The sequence below is a fragment of the Hemiscyllium ocellatum genome, chromosome 5 (assembly GCF_020745735.1).
Source record: "Hemiscyllium ocellatum isolate sHemOce1 chromosome 5, sHemOce1.pat.X.cur, whole genome shotgun sequence".
Taxonomy (NCBI): domain Eukaryota; kingdom Metazoa; phylum Chordata; class Chondrichthyes; order Orectolobiformes; family Hemiscylliidae; genus Hemiscyllium; species Hemiscyllium ocellatum.
The window spans coordinates 16,864,035-16,884,758 of NC_083405.1; the positions used below are offsets into that span (position 1 = coordinate 16,864,035).

Sequence of the window (20,724 nt, forward strand, 5' to 3'; positions counted from 1 at the left end):
GCAGATGATGTATAGGAATACTCACCATCTGCAAGTTTTTCCTTTAAGTCACACACCATCCAGACTTGAAAGCCATTACTTCACAGTCATTGAATCAAAATGCTGCAAGTCCCTTCCTAACAGCAGTGTAAGTGCACACTTTTAGGAAATGGAGTTCAAGAAGATCACCCACCATTAGTGCTGATCTTGCTGGTGACTGTCAACATCCCACCACAAAAGAAGAAGAAACAAGCTGATTTATTATCATTTGCTACCCTCCAATCTTCCGGGACCTCATCCATGGTTAACGATGATGCAAAAATATCAGCCAGGGCCTGCATGATTTCTTTTCTAGCCCCTAGCAGTGTTTTGTATATATCTGGTCAGGATCAGGAGATTTATCCACCATCATACATTCTAATACATCCAACACCTCCTCTACTGTGATAATAGATTGTCCCCAAGATGTGACTACCAACTTCCCCAAATTCCCAACTCTTCATATCTTCCCCTCACCTATCTCCTGCAGTTCTACAAGTACATGTCCAGTTTAGTCCTTGAAGGTCCTATTCTCACTCTAGTTAATCTTTTGTTCCTTTAGTATATTTAAAGAACCTCTTCATCCTAACCTTCTGGGCCATGGCTATCATGTGCCTCCTTTTCGCCATCCTGATTTCTTCTTCAGTAAAGTCCTGTATCCCCTAAATACTTCCAAGGATTCTCTAGATCCCATTTGCCTGTATTTGTGCATGCCTTGTTCTTTATTCTGGTCAAAGCCTCAATATCTGTCATCATCCAAGATTCTCTACTCCTGTCAACGTTGCCCTTCACCCTCACAGGAACATATAGACCTTGAACTCGAGCTACCTCACTTCCAAAAGCCTGCCATTGCTGAAAGTCCCTTTGCCTACAAACAAACTACTTCAATCAACCACTGCAAGCTCCTGTATAATTTCATCAAAATTCACCTTGGCCCAATTTAGAACTTGAACCTGTGGACCAGTTTTGTCCCTCTCCATAACTATCTTAAAATTAATACAACTATGGTCACTGTGTGGTAGTGAGTTTTGTGCCCTTCTTCAAGAAGGGCTGCTAAGGAAAATCTGGGAACTATAGACCAGTAAGCCTAACATCTGTGGTAGGTAAGTTACTTAAAATGATAAGACATAAGTGCATTTAGAAAGACAGGGTTTGATTAGGAGCAGTCAGCACAGCTTTATGTACGGGAGACCATGCTTCACAAATTGTTATGAGTTCTTTGGTGAAGTGACAAGGAAGGTTGACGAGGGAAGGACAGTGGACATTTTCTACGTGGATTTCAGTGAGGCCTTTGAAAAGTTTCCATGTGGTACGCTACTTTGCATGGTTAGATTGCATGGAATCCAAGGGGTGCTGGCAAATTGGATACACAATTGGCTTTATGGGAAGAAGCAGAGGGTAATAGTGGAAGGATGCTTGTTGAACTGGAGGCCTATGACTCATGGCGTGCCTCAGGGCATATTACTGTTTGTTATCTACATTAATGATTTGGATGAGAATCTACAAGACATGCTTAGTACGTTTGCAGATGACGCTAAAATAGGTGGTGTTGTGGACAGTGAGAAAGGTTGTCAGAAATTGCAGCAGGGCCTTAAGCTGGAGAAGTGGGCCAAGAAATGGCAAATGGACAAGTGAGGTCTTGTATTTTGGAAAGTCAAATCAAGGTAGGAGTTTCATTGTGAATGGTGGGGCCTTAAGGAGTGTAGTGGAACAGAGGGACCTTGGAGTTCAGGTGTGCAGTTCTCTGAAAGTGGAGTCACAGCTTGACAGCACAGCGAAGAAGGCTTTTGGCACATTAGCCTTCAATAGTCAGTACATGGAGCATAGAACGTGGGACGTTATGTTGCAGTTGTACAAGATGTTGATTAGGCTGCACTGGAGTACTGTGTTCAGTTTTGGTCACCTTGCTATAGGAAGGATGTTATTAAACTGTAAAGAGTGCAGGAGAAATTTAAAGGATGGTGTCTGGACTTGACAGTCTGAGTTATAGGGAGAGGTTGGATAAGCTAGGACTTTTTCTTTAGAGTGCAGGAGACTGAGGAGGGATCATATATCATGTATAAGATCATGAGAAACATGGATAGGGTGAATGCACTCAGTCTTTTTCCCACAGTTGGGCAATCACAGACTGGGGGGCATCAGTTTAAGGTTAGAAGAGCACACGGAATGAGCTGCCAGTGGCAAGTTGTTGAAGCAGGTACATTAACAACAAGGTATTTAAACAATACATGGATAGGTAAGGTTTACAAAGATATGGGCCAAGTGCAGGGAAATGAGGTCAGCGTAGGTAGACATTTTGATTAGCAGGGATCAGTTTGGGCCAAAAGCCTACCTCCACGCCATAGGACTCATCGAATCTACCACATGCACCAATGTGCTCTCCAACTGATATCTCTTCCACCCATCCAGTTTCATTCTTCTAAAACCAAGATCAGAACTGCACACTTTCTTCTTGACCTTCCAGTAGTAACTTAATAGCTAAATATGTTTCAAGAAAGTGGCTCCCTCCATATTTATCCATCACCAATAATACTAGGGTATTTAAACTCTATTATTACTACCTTACTGCCGGGTTGCTTTTTTTGCACTTTTCAAACATTTCCTCTTCTGGCTCACCCTCACTTAAAGCGTGATTATCCCCTTTGTTTTGTCTTCAGCCCAACTCACATACAGGTCACTCTGCTATAACATGCGTGTCGTCAACATAAATTTCCAGTAAGGCAATTGACAAATTGGGTATGCTACTTCTAAAGTGCAGACTTTTAAAACATGTGTTGGCTGTAACATGATCACATTTGCCAACACTGTAAGCGTTGTTTCTATAACGCAAGGTTGCACAAAAACGGAACTGTTGTGTTACAGAAGAACTGACTGTATCTTAGTTTGATTATTTTTCTACCATATTATGCCAGCTAAAAGTTATAATTGTTCCTTTAACTTATATTATGATTTTTTTTAAAAAGCGCTCATCAGGTAAGTCAACCAGGAATGTTGAACTGTCATGCCACTATGACTCTCTATGTCAGAGATATACAGCACGGAAACAGATCCTTTGGTCCAACAGATCAATGCTGACCAGATATCCCAAAATAATCTAGTCCCATTTGCCAGCAGTTGGCCCATAATCCTCTAAATTCTTCCTATTCATCTAGATGCCTTTTAAATGTTGCAACTGTACCAGCCTCCACCACTTCTGGCAGCTCTTCCATACACCTACTACCCTCTGCACGAAAAAGTTGCCCCATAGTTCTCTTTTAAATTGTTCCCCTCTCCTTAAACATACTCTGTCTAGTTTTGGACTCCTCTACCTTGGGAAAGAGATCTTGGCTTTTCAGCCTATCTGTGCCCCTCATAAACCTCTAAGGTCACTCCTCAGTCTCCAAAGCTCCTGGGAAAATAGCCTTCCGCCTATTCAGCTTCTCCCTATAGCTCAAACTCTCCAATCCCAGCAACAAGCCTTGAAAATCCCTTCTTCACCCTTTCAAGTTTAACAACATCTTTCCTACAGCAGGAGACTAGAACTGTACATAGTATTCCAAAAGTGGCCTAACCAACGTCCTGTACAACTGCAACATGACATCCTAACTCCTGTACTCAGTGCTCTGACCAATAACAGCAAGCATACCAAACGCCTTCTTCACCACCCTGTCTACACTTTCAAGGAACTGTGAACCTGTACCCTAAGATCTGTTGTTCGGCAACGCTCGGCTGGACCCTACCATTAAGTGTATAAGTCCTGCCCTGATTCACCTTACTCAAATGCACACCTCTCATTTATCTAAATTAAACTCCATCTACCACTTCTCAACCTATCTGCTCAAGGCTCCAGTGTACTTAAGATAACCTTCTTCACCGCCAACTACACCAACTTTGGTGTCATCTGCAAACTTACTAACCATTCCTCCTGTATTCACATCCAAATCACTTTTAAAAATGATAGAAAGCAGTGAACCCAGCACCAATTCTTGCGGTACACCGCTGTTTACAGGCCTCCAGTCTGAAAAGCAACCCTTCACCACCACCCTCTGTCTCTTACCTTTGAGCCAATTTTGTATCCAAGTGGCAAGCTCTCCCTGGATTTCATGTGATCTAACCTTGCTAAACAGCCTATCATGTGGAACCCTGTCGAATGCATTGCTGAAGTCCATATAGGCAAATGTGAGGACTGCAAATGCTGGCAACCAGAGTTTAGATCAGAGTGCACTGGAAAAGCACAGCACGTCAGGCAGCATCCGAGGAGCAGGAAAATCGACGTTTTGGGCAAAAACCCTTCATCAGGAGAGATCTCCACCCTGGAGGCTCCTTGCCTCTTTTCCTGTACAAGGCTTGTACAAAAGGATCCAGCCACTAAGACAAGATGGGGAGACATGCTTTCCAAACTGCTATCAGGCTCTAGAAATTCAAACTAAATGACAGAGTGATAACTTGAAAAGTTCTAACAATCTGCTTGCCAACCTTAATTGTTGGATTAAATCCTCCCCTTCTTTGATGACATTTACTGTCACTTGAAGAGTGGTCTGTTGCTGCTGACCAAAGCGTTTGATCAAATCCTGCACTGCCTCCACAGATTCAGCATACACATCATCCAAAAGTTCCTTCTGTAAATCCTCCAGCCATGTCCAGAGCTGCAAAAAATAAAACACCACAATTAAAATGCTAACAATGTGAAAAATAATAGAGGCCATGATTGAGAACAGATTTGAGGGAAAGCTGAAATAAAAACAGAAAAAGCTCAGATGTAAATCTGTTGATTGTTTCTCTCTGAACAATGTTATTATTTTTCAAAGTTGCTCCCTTTGTTATATCTCAACGCAATCGAACCATTACCATGAGCTTGAATTTTATTTGGTGAGTATATCGATTAAATAGGAGTAACAATGCAATTAAAAGTGCTGTAAAATGTTTATTACCAGGTTACATGGCAATAAGTTTCAAATGGAAAGACAGTGCTCATTGTACTTGGTTGTTGAAAAAGCAGAAAATACAACAGAAAAAGCCTGCTTTTAAAAAAAATCTAATTACTGGTCACTGGTCCACATGAAAGAATCCCAACCCTGTGTGGCAGAAAGTTACTGCAGTTTGAGATATGTACAGCAGATTATCCTTTCCACTCAAAAGCAAAATACTATGAATGTTAGAAAACTGAAAATAAAACTACTCTGAAAAACTGTCACCTAAAATATGGGCTGGGAAAGTCATAGGATGGTGTCAGCATGCAGTATCAGAGAATGGTGTAGAGAAGCTGAAACCCACCATTCTGGAAAGTTTCTGATAAAATGCAATTCAGGGTTAGGAACAGAAGAAGCATATTTCTTAAATATACGTGTAATTTCCTGCCAGCTGATAGCCAAAAGCCACATAATTCGTGATGTGGGAGAAGGGCTATTGCACATCAAGATGCTAACTAATCATCTAAATAGATCTTTCAAATGGGAAAGAGAGATATTTTGATAGCTTCAAAATGTACTAAAATTCAGAACCAGCTTCAGAAGAGGGGACAAATTTTATCCATATTTAATATTTTTATGCTTATTTTCATTCCTGAAACCTTATGGACACCTGCTGGGGTTCCACTGCCCAAGTAAGATTCCCTCCAAGACAACCACTTTGCACGAGTGGCCGTCTCCTGAATCTGCAGTACCAGCCTCCTGTCATTCAAGCTTAACAACTTAGCATCCAGACTGTACTGGCTTCATCATTATTTTAGTCAGTAAGCCAGCTGGTTGCATTGTGGTAAGACACAGCCATAAAGGTCAGTTGTACCCTCCAGCTGCCAGCCCTTTGTCATTTCCTGACTGGAGTTAAAATTGAGTTGAATACATCCAAGGGATAACTAATAGGAATTGAAACTGGTCATCTTTGTCACATGCAAATAAGAGAACTGAAATAACTGCACCGAGGCCGGTATTCTGTCACCAAGTTACCCTTTATTTATATTAGCAGAGTATATGGGCTCTGGCCAGCCAGCTCAGAATAACTCCTTAGAATCAGAGTCACTCTGAATGTCCTGCTAACATCTGTCAGCTAGTGCTCCCTGATTGGATTGTTCACCTGGGCCAATCAAGGATCTCACCGTAGATGAGATCCATCTGATCCTTGTTCCAATAACTACAACTATATTCTTACAATTGATTCCAATTCAGGGCTTATAACTGGAAGTTCATTTTGTAATATTAAAACTGAAGTAAACTATGACAGGCAAGATGTAATCTCCCAATATGGTTTGCTCTATTGACTGGATGGATATTTTGCAATGCAAAGTTGCACCAACAGCTTGGATTAAATTCCTGCCCTATTGAGGTTACCATGAAGGTTTCCCTTTCTCAACCTCTACCCTCACCTAAAGCATGGTGACCCTCAGGATAAACCACCACCAGTTCTCTCTCTCTATTGAGATAGCAGTTCTATGGTCTGGTAAACCATAAGGACAGAAACACCCCCCGGGTCCTCCCTTACACCCCATCAACCACCATATACATTGCACCATTCTCCGCTATTTTCGCCACCTACAAACAGACCAGAGATATATTTCCCTCCCCACCCCTATCCGTTTTCTGTAAAGACCATTCCCTCCTCAACTCCCTTGTCAGGTCTATGCCTCCTACCAATTCACCCTTCCCTCCCACCGCAGTAATTGCAAAACCTGTGCTCACACTTCCTCCCCCATCTCTGTCCTAGGCCCCAAAGGAGTGTTCCACATCCACCAAAGTTTCACCTGCACTTCCATACATGTCATCTACTGTATCCATTGCTCCCAACGCAATCATCTCTACATTGGGCAGACACGGGGAGAATATACAAACTCCACACAGACAGTCGCTCAAGGATGGAATCGAACCTGGGTCCCTGGCATTGTGAGGCAGCAGTGCTAACCACTGAGCCACCATGCCGCCCCCTATTGTATTTCCTGCTTCTGATCACTGCCTGTAGTTTCTGTAGGATAGTTGGCAGCATTGCTCTTTTCAAAAGCCAGCAGTATTTTAATGGATAGTTGCATTTCACAACATGACTGCTCTAGAATCTCGAAGCCAAAGGGTTGTGAAAGTTCAATCATGGAGTACGTTCCGGATAGAGATTGCTAGATTTCTGGATACCAAGGGATATGGGGATAATTTGGGAGAATGATTTTGAGGTCGATAATCAGCCATGCTACAGAGTGTTGGAACAGGCTCGAGGGGTTGAATAACGTACTCCTGCTTCCCATTTTCTTATGTATGCTGAGGAAACAAAACTAGCCGACTGGAGTCAAATGTCATACTGTAACCTGAACTAATAGTATGAATAGGAAAAGGGAAGTAGGAACAGATGTCTAAACTATGTTACCAGTTATCAAAGGATATGCTTGCTGCATATGAGCTTTCTATCATTTATAACTAAGGAGACCCACGTTTCCTTTGATATCAACACTTCCCAATCTCTCATCATTCAAGAAATACTCTGCAGAGTAAATAGAATCATAGAATACCTACAGTGCAGAAAGTAACCATTCAGCCCATCGAGTCTGCACTGACCCTCTGAAAAGCATCCCATCTTACTCCCTGTAACCCTGCATTTACCACGGCTAAACCACATAGCCAATACACCAAACCTATACATCTTTGGACTGTGGGAGGAAACTGGAGCACCTAGTGAAAACCCACTCAAACATGCGAGAACATGCAAACTCTGTACAGTTACCCAAGGTTGGAATCAAACCTGGGTCCCTAGCACAATACTAATCACTGTGCCGCCCCAAAGTATGAGGATAATTTTATACTTATTCACATTATATTACAACTGCCATATTTTGCGCACTCACACAACCTATTCAATTCTCCTTCAAGCCTCTTCTCACTTTGCATCTACTAGAAGCTCAAACAAAATATTATACAAAGGAATTCTTAACACAAGTATTCAAAAAGTATCTTAAGGTAAAGTGTTTATATGCTGATTCCATATCTTGGCAGAAATTATGTGGAAGAATTAAAATGTTGCATCACAGAACATATCACCTCTCCATAACATGGCATAAAATAATGTAGCTAGAATCCCATTTCATGGCCAACAATTCCTGAAATGAATTTGTCTCCAAGATCTCCAAGAAATTTCTCCCAGAAAGTGCATCCGAATAAATCTTTGCACCGACCATCGAGAAACTATCTAAGTAGTTGAAGTGAAACATTTTGCACCATGTAAGGCAGAAGTGTAATTACTTGTCCTGGCAAAGATTATTGCTTTCTTCAGATGAAGCAGAACTCCAGCTGAAATAGAGCCAATGCCATAAAATCACTGAGCAGAGCAACAATCGAACTAAGTTGCTACCCACCGTCAGTGGGAGCAGAAAAATCTCTTCTGACAGACCAGGGTAACTACTTTTAGCAGGGCGATGAGAGAGTAAAATTCCCTCTCTTAACTCACCAAATTCCCAATTTAGAATAAGATCCAAGTCACATGGAAACATGAGAATGTTTCCTGACTTCATTTAGTTTCTACAAGGCAACAGCTCTGAAAAGGACTGTACCACTTCCAATATAATAAATACATGTTTCCTGAAATGCGCTGCCAGTGGGTAGTGGTAGAAGCAAACATGATAGCTAAGTTTAAGTGACATTCAGACAGACACATGACCATCAGAGAATAGAGGGACACGGACCATGTGCAGGCAGATGGAATTAGTTTAGATTAGCATGGTCAGCGCAGGCATGGTGGGCCAAAAGGCTGATTCCTGTATTGTATTTTTCTATGTTCTAGCAGTAATCAACATGAAGCCACAAAAAGACTTAACTCTACAAGCTTTTCATCTTTCAGACCCATATTCCTGCTCAACACAGACTTTCAAGATCCTAATCAACAAATTGGATGCAATTACTTGATCAACACCAGTGAAACAATAATACCATTTAAGACTGAAGCATATATTTCTACAGACAACTTCAATTATAAACATGATCACAGAAAGTTCTAATGCAAAAAATGTTGACAGGACACATGCACAAAAATGGGTTTTTGAACAAATTCAACAGATTACAATAGATTACGTAAAATGCAATCTCACCTCCTTGACATGGGTATGAAAAGAGACTGACATATCCAATAGGATCTTCCTCTGCTCCACTCTTCTCACAAAGTCCTGGATCCGATCTTCCAGTTGATGGGCTGCTTGATAAATCTCTTCAGGATCACACTCCCCTGTTTGAGCCAATTGCTCTGCAGCTTCCAGAAGTTTATCTGCATTGGTGTATGTGTTCTATAGAAGAAAGGAATGTATCTATTTCTTGGTATCATTCAAGTGAACTCTATAATAGAATATTACATAAAATGCTGCAACCCTTAACAGCAGTTGGTGTTATAACTCAAATGTTAATGCTAACTGTTAGCTATTTGTTATAGAACTTGGAGAATACACACATGAAAATTTAAACAGTTTTTGTTTGAAAAAGAAGTCTGAGTTTTCACATCAAACACTGGAAGTTTTCTTCCTTGTTTAATCATGGACTTGCTTTATTTTCGCAATGTATTTATGATCTGCTAAATGATGGCAGAATTTGCACATGTCCTTACATGATGAACTAATTTAACTTATGCCACAAAAGGCAGGAAATGATTTGAAAAGTGGCCTTAACCTGTAGGAAGTAGAGGTGAGTGTGTAACTAAAACACAGATTCATTTATATGGGAGATTTTCTTGTTTTATTCTATCACAAAATAGGCATCAACTTGTGGAAGTCAGTACTGTGAATGGCATTAGCTAGCTGATCACCATGCAGAGACTCTTGGAGCAGCTGTGTCTGTGCAGTTTGCAGGGAGCAGTGCTGATACAGTGGCCAAAAGTGTTGGGTGAAGGATAAGTAACAACTCAGATCGCTGGTCTGAGTGATATTTTCTAAAATCAGTGCATTTCCTGACCTTTCCTGCTGAAAATGAACTTGGATACAGCAGGCATGATTTCAGATTTTTCAGATGGCAGAAAAGTGGGGTTCAAGTGTTCCCAGGCGGAAGATGAGGCGTTCTTCCTCCAGGCGTCTGGTGGTGAGGGAAGAGGTTGACCTCCTCTGGAGGAGGAGGTTGAGCAATTCATCAACTTCACCAACACATTCCACCCTGACCTTAAATTTACCTGGACCATCCCCTTCCTGGACCTCTCCATCTCCATCAATGATGACCGACTTGACACCGACATTTTTTTACAAACCCACAGACTCCCATAGCTACCTGGATTACACCTCTTCCCACCCTATCTCTTGCAAAAATGCCATCCCGTATTCCCAATTCCTCCGCCTCTGCCGTATATGCTCCCAGGAGGACCAGTTCCACCATAGAACACGCCAGATGGCCTCCCTCTTTAGAGACCGCAATTTCCCTTCCCACATGGTTAAAGATGCCCTCCAACGCATCTCGTCCACATCCCGCACCTCTGCCCTCAGACCACATCACTCCAACCGTAACAAGGACAGAAACCCCTGGTGCTCACCTTCCACCCTACAAACCTTCGCATAAACCAAATCATCCGCCGACATTTCCGCCACCTCCACAAAGACCCCACCACCAGGGATATATTTCCCGCCCCACCCCTTTCCGCCTCCCGCAAACACCGTTCCCTCCGTGACTACCTGGTCAGGTCCACGTCCCCCTACGACGCACCCTCCCATCCTTGGACTTTTCCCTGCCACCGCAGGAACTGTAAAACCTGTGCCCACACCTCCTCCCTCACCTCTATCCAAGGCCCTAAGGAGCCTTCCACATCCATCAAAGTTTTACCTGCACATCCACTAATATCATTTATTGTATCCGTTGCTCCCGATGCAGTCTCCTCTACATTGGGGAGACTGGGCACCTCCTAGCAGAACGCTTTAGGGAACATCTCCGAGACACCCACACCAATCAACCACACCGCCCCGTGGCCCAACATTTCAACTCCCCCTCCCACTCTGCCGAGGACATGGAAGTCCTGGGCCTCCTTCACCGCCGCTCCCTCACCACCAGACGCCTGGAGGAAGAACGCCTCATCTTCTGCCTCAGAACACTTCAAACCCAGGGTATCAATGTGGACTTTAACGGCTTCCTCATTTCCCCTTCCCTCACCTCATCCTAGTTTCAAACTTCCAGCTCAGCACTGTCCCCATGACTTGTCCGGACTTGTCTGACCTGCCTAGCTCCTTTTCCACCTATCCACTCCACCCTCTCCTCCCTGACCTATTCACCTCCATCCCCTCCCCCACTCACCCATTGTACTCTATGCTACTTTCTCCCCACCCCCACCCTCCTCTAGCTTATCTCTCCATGCTTCCGGCTCACTGCCTTTATTCCTGATGAAGGGCTTTTGCCCGAAACGTTGATTTCGCTGCTCGTTGGATGCTGCCTGAACTGCTGTGCTCTTCCAGCACCACTAATCCGAAATCACTGTTATAGCCTCATCAGGAGAACTTTGTCCACTTCTGGTCCTGCACTTTGAGAATGATCTCAAGTTCTTTGCATAGGATGCAGAATAAGATAACCAAAATGTGAGCAGGGATGACAGTTTATGAGAAGCTGATTTTCACATTTGCAGCTCCTTTTAAAAATTAATTTCAACCAATTAACATTCCCCACCATTCTTTGGGTTTTGATTTGCCAATTTCAAGTTCATCTCCCTTCAGCAGGTCTGGGAAAACAGATGATTTCCAAAAACTGCAAAAAGGAAATGCAAATTAATTCTGCAGCCATCAGATAATGGATGGTTCAATGCACACATACTTCACATTGCGATAATTTATTTTCCAAGCAAATATACCGATTAGTATACTTTTTCTTCCATTTCTTTCTTCAGATACTCATGTCGCTGGCTGGGTCAGCATTTATTACCCATTCCTAGATGCCTTTGAGAAGGTGGTGATGAGCTACCTCCTTGAAACGCTGTACAGTGGCTCAGTGGTTAGCACTGCTGCCTCACGGTACCAGGGACCCAGATTCGATTCCACCCTCAGTTGATTGTATGAAGTTTGCACATTCTCCCTGTGGCTGTGTGTGGGTTTGCTCCCATAGTCCAAAGATGTGCAGGTTAGGTGAACTGACCATGCTAAATTTCCCACAGGATGTGCAGGCTGGATGGGTTAGCAATGGGAAGTGCAGAATTACAGGGATAGAATAGTGGGGCAAGATTCTCTTTGGAGGGTCAGTGTGGGTTCAACGGGCCAAATGGCTTGCTTCCACACTGTAGGAATTCTATGGTTTATGAGTTCTATTCCCATGTTGCCTCCAAATTCCTTAAACTACATGTTTATATGGGCTGTGACTCACTCTGAATGTGATCGCTCCTTCCTTGCTGAATTCAGCCAGCAATTCCAAATTACAGGGTACATCACAAACATATAGGTCTTTCTGCATCTTGTTTTAGAAAAATCAAACACTGATGCCTATATTATCCATGCCTGCGCAAGCAGGAATATTTTAAAATCAGGCTTTGTACCTGTGCAACTTCTTCAAAATCCTCATGCCGTTTCTGTAAAGCCCTGGCTCTGTGCAATGACTTCCCCACTCCAGTGTGTTTGCTGAGAAAGGCCTCTCCATGATTTTCAATCCAATCCAACACCTACAAAATTTAATTAAAAACACTGGGTAAAGAACACACACCTTCAACAAATTCAATCATAAGATTGAATTCTACTAATGACTAATATATTATCAATTTCTAAGTCAAAAGCAATTATCAAATAAGATAAAGAACATTCTTTGCCACGTTAATCTGTTTCAATATTCATCAATCATAGCTGATATGTCTTGAGCTGTTGTAATGAAAAGACTAAAACAATTACAATGCAAAATATCTTGCACTAATAGGGCCAAATTTAATTCTGCAGCAATGATCCTCTCAGTTGAGGAAGAAATCCAAAAGAAATACCTCCTGAGCCACTTCCATAAGGCCATAATCTGGTTGGTATCAGGGCACCTGCCCATTTAAGAATAAAGATTCCACTTCTGTAAGCAGCGAGGCTGTTAGATGGCCACTGCTAGGACTGTAAGCAGCAACAATCTGCAACAGGGACTAAGCCCCAGAATGAAGCTGAATAGGGGACAAGTCAGGCAGGCCACAGCCAGGGGACAGATGTTTCTTGTGAGAACAGGAGAGGTCATGCTTGATGGTAACAGTGCAAAAGTAAGAATCATAGGGATCACTTTTGCTGCTGGGGATGAGAGGGTCCGTGAGCTACAGGTATCCTGAGGACTAGCCCATTTCAAACACAACCTCTCCCCTCCGCAAGCCCACAGGAAGATTGCCTGCTTTTACTGGTTGAAGACAAAAGCATAAGACACAGCAGCAAGAGTGGACTTTGCACCTGCTCCACCACTTAATTTGATTAGTCCAAGCTTGGGCTTCATCTCTGCGTTCCTGCCCTCTCCCTTTATCCCGTGATTCCAAGACAGAAAAACTCAGTACATTCCGACTTAAAATTGTTTAAAAACGATACATCCACAACTCTCCGGGGTAGAGAATACCTGAGAATCACAATCTTTTACATGAAGTAATTCCTACTCAGTTGGTCTTAAATGATTAACCCCTTTATACTAAGACTGGACCCCATTTTTTTGGATTTCTAACCAACGGAAACAATCTCTCAGCATCTGCTTCTTCAAAGTCTGTGTGTCTCAACATGATTCCCTTTCCTGGAATTCAATGTAGCTAAGTGCGAAGTCGTTCACTTTGGTAGGAATAACAAGATGATGGATTACTGGGCTAATGGTAGGCTACTTGGTAGTGTGGATGAGCAGAGGGATCTTGGTGTCTATGTACACAGATCTCTGAAAGTTGCCACCCAGGTAAATAGTGCTGTGAGGAAGGCATATGGTGTACTGGGCTTTATTGGCAGAGGAATTGAGTTCCGGAGTCCTGAGGTCATGTTGCAGTTGTATAAGACTCTGGTGAGGCCTCATCTGGAGTATTGTGTGCAGTTTTGGTCGCCATACTATAGGAAGGATGTGGAAGCTTTAGAACGAGTGCAGAGGAGGTTTACCAGGATGTTGCCTGGAATGGTAGGAAAATCTTATGAGGAAAGGCTGAGGCACTTGGGGCTGTTCTCATTGGAGAAGAGAAGGTTTAGGGGAGATCTGATAGAAGTGTATAAGATGATTAGGGGTTTAGATAGGGTAGATACTAAGAACCTTTTACCGCTAATGGAGTCAGGTGTTACTAGGGGACATAGCTTTAAATTAAGGGGTGGTAGGTATAGGACAGATGTTAGGGGTAGATTCTTCACACAGCGGGTTGTGAGTTCATGGAATGCCCTGCCCGTATCAGTGGTGAACTCTCCTTCTTTATGGTCATTTAAGCAGGCATTGGATAGGCATTTGGAAGTTATTGGGCTAGTATAGGTTAGGTAGGATTCGGTCGGCGCAACATCGAGGGCCGAAGGGCCTGTACTGCGCTGTATCCTTCTATGTTCTATGTTCCTTCATCTAAACACCAGGGAATCTAGATTCAATCCTCAAATATCAATTGAGCAAACATTTGCACCACCTCCATTCATACATATCCTTTCGGAAATGCCGTGGCAAAAGATGCACACATACTTCAAATTTATTTAAACCAAAACCCTGTACAATTTTAGCAAGACCTTTTATTACTGAACTTCAACACCCTCGCAATAAAGGTCAACATGTAATTTGCCTTCTTAATTCCCTGCTGCATTTGTATGATGACTGTTCTTCATACGAGCCTAACCAAGTCTCATGGAGCATCAACTTACAAGTTTCACATATTTTAAAACATATTTTGTTTTTCTAATCTGAAATGAATATGTCCTAACTTCTCTACATTATATTGCACTTAATCTGTCATCTTGTCTCTCACTTGCTTATTCTAATGTTACCTCCCTGTAGCCTTTGGGCCTTCCCCTCAGCTTAGTTTTGTAGCTAAGAGCTGTAATAAATCTACCAAGCATGATTCCCTTTTCATAAAGGCATGTTGACTTTACTTGATTTCACACAAACTCAGAAAATGTTGGAGAAACTCAGGTGGTCAACTGTCGAGACAGAAATGGAGCCAATGTTTCAAGTCTGATGTAATCTTCTTCAGAGTGTTTCTTGAGTTCTGAAGAGTGTATTGGACTTAAAACATTAACACTGTTACTCTCTCCACAGATGCTTCCAGACCTGATGAGCTTCTCCACCAGTTTGCTTGGTTCAGATTTCCAGCATCTGCTGTATTTTGCTTTCATTTGACCACTTGATTTTATCATGTATTTCTAAATGCTCTGCTATTACATCATGTATCTGAATCATGTAGTGCACGCAGAGTTCAGCCAGGTTAGCATCACAGAATAGGAGTCCCCAGATTGGGGCTGTTGATTTGATCCATTCAGGAAGACCTGGATGACAGAGAAAAACAGAAGTGTCAGACACTCTGACACTCGGAGCTGGACGAGTATCAAGGTCTCCACATGTAAGAAAAGAAAGGCTGATATGCTATTATTAAGTCATTGTGGAATTCTTTCAGTGGCAGTGGCAATGAGAGTAAACTACGTTGCTGAAGAAACTCACTCACAACAGTTGTCTTTGAGTTGGGGTAAAGCATTTCTGGCATCATGCTGTTATTTGGGATGCTTGACTTATTTGACCCTGCTGAAGACTGGGCCCAGTACGTGGAAAGAATGCATTATTTATTCTGGGCAAATGACATCAGGACAGATGAAAAGCAATGAGTAATTCTCTTGACAGCTGTTGGACCTGCACTTTCTTTGGTTATGAGGAGCCTAACTTTTCATAAGGCACCAGATACCAAAATCTTTCAAGAGTTGACGGATTTAGTTAAGGAATATTACAACCCCAAGCCCTTTCTAATTCTGAGATGCTATTGGTTTTACTCAACAACCCGAGAACTGACTATCGAGATTTTTAACTAGGTTAAGATGGCTAGCAGAGTGACGTGACTTTAGTTTAACATCTAATGAGATAGTAAGAGATCGGCTGGAATGTGGGATTAATGACATGACCATTTGACTAGCTGAAGCCAAACTGGATTTGAAACAGGCACCTCCAACTGGCTATATCTTTGGAAAATGCAGCAAGTGCAGTATAAGAGTTGCAGGGTATTCCAACAGTCATGGACACCCTCACCAGTCCAAGTGTGCTTGGGGAACACCACTTGAGTGAAGGCATAGCCTCACAAAGGAGATATCCCCCTGAATACAGGGATTCTACATCAGCCCACAGCAAAACTCCAAAATAAAGCCATGCCTCGCCCAAGCAGTTAAAGCTTTCTCAAGGATCCAGGCCAGCAAGCCATTGTAGCTGCTGCTGGTGTGCAATGTCAAGAAAGCAAAGGCGTTGCACTGGACCTAAACTGAGTAAGAGGACTCAACAGCCAGTATCCAAGAGAATGCACCCCCTGAAAAGTCCATCTACATCTGGTTTGAAACACTGAAATTGCTTAGCAACATCCACATCAGAACCACCAATCAAAATAAATACCTGGTTAAAAGGTTACTTGCTTTTAATTAAGATCGAAACCAGCACGGCCATTTCAGTGATTGTAGAACTAGTCTTTAATAAAATTAGGTCTGGACTCCAACTCTTAAGATTGCGTAAGGCCTTGGCTAGACTGAGAACCTGTACCGGGAAACTTTTACAGATTAAGGGTTCAACTTTGGTTTCAGTCTCTTATGTGAACCAGCTGGTTCAGTAACTAGTGACTGTAGTGACTTGGGTAAAGGCAGAAATCAGAAGATTTTTGTTTGTGGATAGGGATCCGGTTCTGTCCTTCAAGAAGCTGGACATGAGTCATGCAGCACCTCGGCTCAGTGGTTAGCACTGCTGCCTCTCAGAGCCAGAGACCTGTCTTCAACTCCAGCTTTGGGTGGCTGTCTGTGTGGAGTTTTTACATTCTCCCACTGTTTGCATGGGTTTCTTCTGAGAACTCCAGTTTCCTCCCACAGTCCAAAGATCTGCAGGTTAGATGAACTGGCCATGCTAAATTGCCCCATAGTGTCCACAGATGTACAGGCTAGATGGACTGGCCATGGGAAATGCAGGGTTACAGGGATAGGGTCAGTCTCAGTGGGATTCTCTTTGGAGGGTCAGTGAGGACTCGCTGGGTGAAATGGCCTGCTTTCACACAATGTAAAGGTTCTATTTCTCAGGAGCAACGTTGAAATCCTCAGTGATGCATACTTGCAATTGTACTAAGGTGAGGATTCTCAGAAGTATGCTACAATTAATATCCATATGGGTTAATAGCAATGTATGAGATTGCCATTTGGGTTATCGTCAGCCTGTGCAATTTTTTTAGTGGATGACGGAGAACATTTTGCAAGGTCTACTCCAGGTCACCAATCATCTAGATGATACACTTAGAAGCCATAGAGAGCACTTAGTGAACTTGGGCATAATCTTTAAATGGTTCTCCTAGGTGGGCATATGCCTAAGGGAAAAATGTGTGTTCCAGGAACCCCTAAGGTGATCAAAGGTGCCCTGGCTCCCCTATGTCCGACCTAGAGCTAAGGGCTTTCTTTGGGCTGGTGAATTACTATGGAAATGGAACAACTGCACAGAGGCTGGTATCTGGTCACAAGGTCACCCTTTAGTTACATGTGCATGGTGTACTGGCTGTTGCCAGCCAGCTCGGAGTCAGTCCCTGATTCTACTTGGAGCGGGAGAACATATGGTTTCTGACAGGCCAGGTATGTTTTGTTCCTGCCCCGTTTGCAAGACAGGCAGCTTTCAGGTGATCCACGTTGTTCACGCCTCACCAACCCAAATTTTGTACATCACAAGACCTGACTTCATGTTAATCTCACCTCGTACTCATGCAGGGCCATTTCCGTGGTTCTGGTACCAAACTTCATTCCATTTAAACTGTCTCTCTCGTTTAGCGGAGGCATTTGCCGACACTGACATTCCTGCGGCTATTACACTCTCCCACGAAGTCAAAGACTTTAGGAAATACTCAAATTCTCTGCTGGTAAATGACGCTATAGCTCCCTGATTGGCCCAGGCTAACAAACCCAATCAACAATCTCATAGTCAATAAGATCCACCACAGGAAATTTAATAAATAATCTGGCCTCCATCCTGGTACCTTTGTATCAACTCCTAAAAATGCCTTGGAAATGGTCACGTAGCCAAGCCAGGGAAGTGAAGAAACAGCTATCATCCTCTAGGCACACTATGATCTCTCGCGAGATCTAGTATTGATATGTGACATCTCCTTGTATAACATCTGGGTGTTATTCTTCATTGGGCCACAACTCATATGTGGCCCAATGAAGAGTAACGCATAATAACTTATGCATCCAGGACTTCGGCTAAAGCAGAGCATAATTAGGCACAGACAAGAAGAAAGGTTTGGCAGTCATATTTGGAGTAAGTTCCACCAATACCTTTATTGACATAAATTTGTAATAATAACTGACCATGAATCCTACTAGGTCTACTTAAAGAGGCCAAGACAATGCCACACATTGCTTCAGGCTGAATTCAACAGTAGGCTCTAATACTAAGTGCGTATAATTACAAGTTGGAACTGCGGATGCACTAAGCTGCCTCCGACTAGCAGATACACCACTGATGGTAATGCCACTGGAACACTGTAATGGTTTTAAATTTTCTGCACACAATTCCAGTCATACCTGATAAATTTCAGACTTTGGTCACAGAAAGATCTGGTCCTGGCAAAACTGAAACAGCTGGCGGTGATGGGAGAAACCAAAGGGCCATCACAACTAGAACTGTGGCCATTTTGGACCTGAAGAGATCAGATCACAGTTGAGGATGGCATATTGTTATGGGGAACAAGACTGATTGTCCCGAGCACAGGTTGCCACCAGATACTGGCTAAACACCACCAGAGTAAACCAGGGTCTCCAAAATGAAGATGTTGGTGAGAAGTTATGTATGGTGGCCAGGTTTGGATGCAGACACAGCCATGTTGGTGGGACAGTGCCTGGAATGCCAATAGGGCCAAACATTACAACCAGCAGCTTCACCACATTTGTGGCAATGGTTGGGTAAACCCTGGAATCAGTTACACATCAACTATGCAGAGCTTTTCATGGGCTTAATATGTTCTTACTCATTATAGAAGCTCACTCAAAGTGATTGGACCTGCAGAGAGTTAATTTGTCAAACATGGGGATGACAACAGAAAAACTGCACTGACCTTTTGCAATACACGGATTCCTGAAAGTATTGGTTGCAGATAATGGACCATTGTTTAACAGCAGGAATTTGAGTATTTCCTGAAGTTGAATGGGTTTACACAGATAATGACAGCTCCATACTATCAATCATCCAATGGCCAGGCAGAAAAAGCAGTCGAAGCTTTGAAGGTAGGGTTCAAGAAACAGACTAAAGGTTTGCTAGATACCAAACTGTCCTGGCTCCTATTTGATTATAGGATCATATATCATGCAACCTGAGGGATAACTCCAACAGAGTTGCTAACAGGGAGAAGATGCCATGCCAGGTTAAATCTGATCTTCCTGGACTTGGAAGAGGGCGGGAATGAGAAGCATGAAACATTATGAACATCTAAAGATGCTGAAGGATACCCATGCTCAACTCATCGATTGCCAATTCTAACGTGCCACAGTGAAAAACCACAAACACTTCCTCAGAAGACAGACTAGGACACAATCAATAGATTACCCTTCATCGTCCAGTACTTCCCTGGATGGGAGAAACTACGCCATATTCTTTCGACATGTCATCAATGATGACGAGCATCTCGCCAAAATCATCCCAATGCCTCCACTTCTCACCTTCAAACAACCACCAAACCTTAAACAAACCATAATTCGCAGCAAACTACGCAGCCTCAGGACAATAGCAATCACAATGCCACACAACCCAGCTATGGCAACCTCTGCCGGACATGCCAGATCATCAACATGGATACTACCATCACAAGTGGGAACACCACCCACCATGTACATGGCAGGTACTTGTGTGACTCGACCAGTGTTGTGCACCTCATACACTGGAGGCAAGCACACCCCAAGGCATGGTGTGTTGGCGAGACCATGTAGACGCTATGACAACGGGTGAATGGACACCGTGTAACAATCGCCAGATGGGAATGTTCCCTTCCATTAGGGAAACACTTCAGGATTCAAGGACAATCAGCCTCCAATCTTCGGACATTTGGTTTGTCTCCAGCACCATCTTATTTTTCATTTTTGTGATTATTTCTCTGCTTCAATTTTTAAGATCATAGGTCGCCCCTTCACTTTCTATTCAGCTGTTGACATTTTACTCACACCTTCAGAGGCTTGTTATTCAGCCGGTCAACACCCCACTCATATCATTTGTACTATCTTTTGATCTCTCTATGTATAAATTCTGTGGCTGTGTTCTTCCCTTAAGTTTACCTGATGAAGGAGCAATGCTCTGAAAGCTGGTCATTTCAAATGTTGGACTATAACCTGGTGTCATATGATTTCTGACCCTTCATCCAAGTCATTACCATAGATTTTAAATTGTTTATACCCCAGCACTGATCGCTGTGGCACTTTCCCTTTGCATGTAGAAAATAAAATTTATGAGAAACACTGAGTTGAAATGCCCATCAGCCATGATTGAATGGCGGAGTGGACTCGATGGGCCGAATGGCCTTACTTGCACTCCTATGTCTTATGGTCTTATGGATTCCCACATAGGCACTTAGTACAACAACTCATAGTCCAGAAAAGCATGCTACCCCCAGAAAGCTCCAGTGATGAAAATGACCAAATTACAACCCCTTATAAATGCAACATTT

General features: G+C 42.9%; 1 protein-coding gene across 5 annotated transcripts in view; it reads right to left on the reverse strand.

The window, feature by feature from the left end:
- LOC132815624 (triple functional domain protein) overlaps window positions 1–20,724 on the reverse strand; it is a 547,994-nt gene that overhangs the window by 276,643 nt on the left and 250,627 nt on the right. For all 5 annotated transcript variants that reach the window (XM_060824568.1, XM_060824569.1, XM_060824567.1 and 2 more), the window contains 3 exons: window positions 12,442–12,564; window positions 9,053–9,244; window positions 4,474–4,643 (listed from right to left, as the gene is read on the reverse strand). In XM_060824568.1, the coding sequence (XP_060680551.1) occupies window positions 4,474–4,643; window positions 9,053–9,244; window positions 12,442–12,564 (485 nt within the window). The remainder of the gene's footprint in view (window positions 1–4,473; window positions 4,644–9,052; window positions 9,245–12,441; window positions 12,565–20,724) is intronic.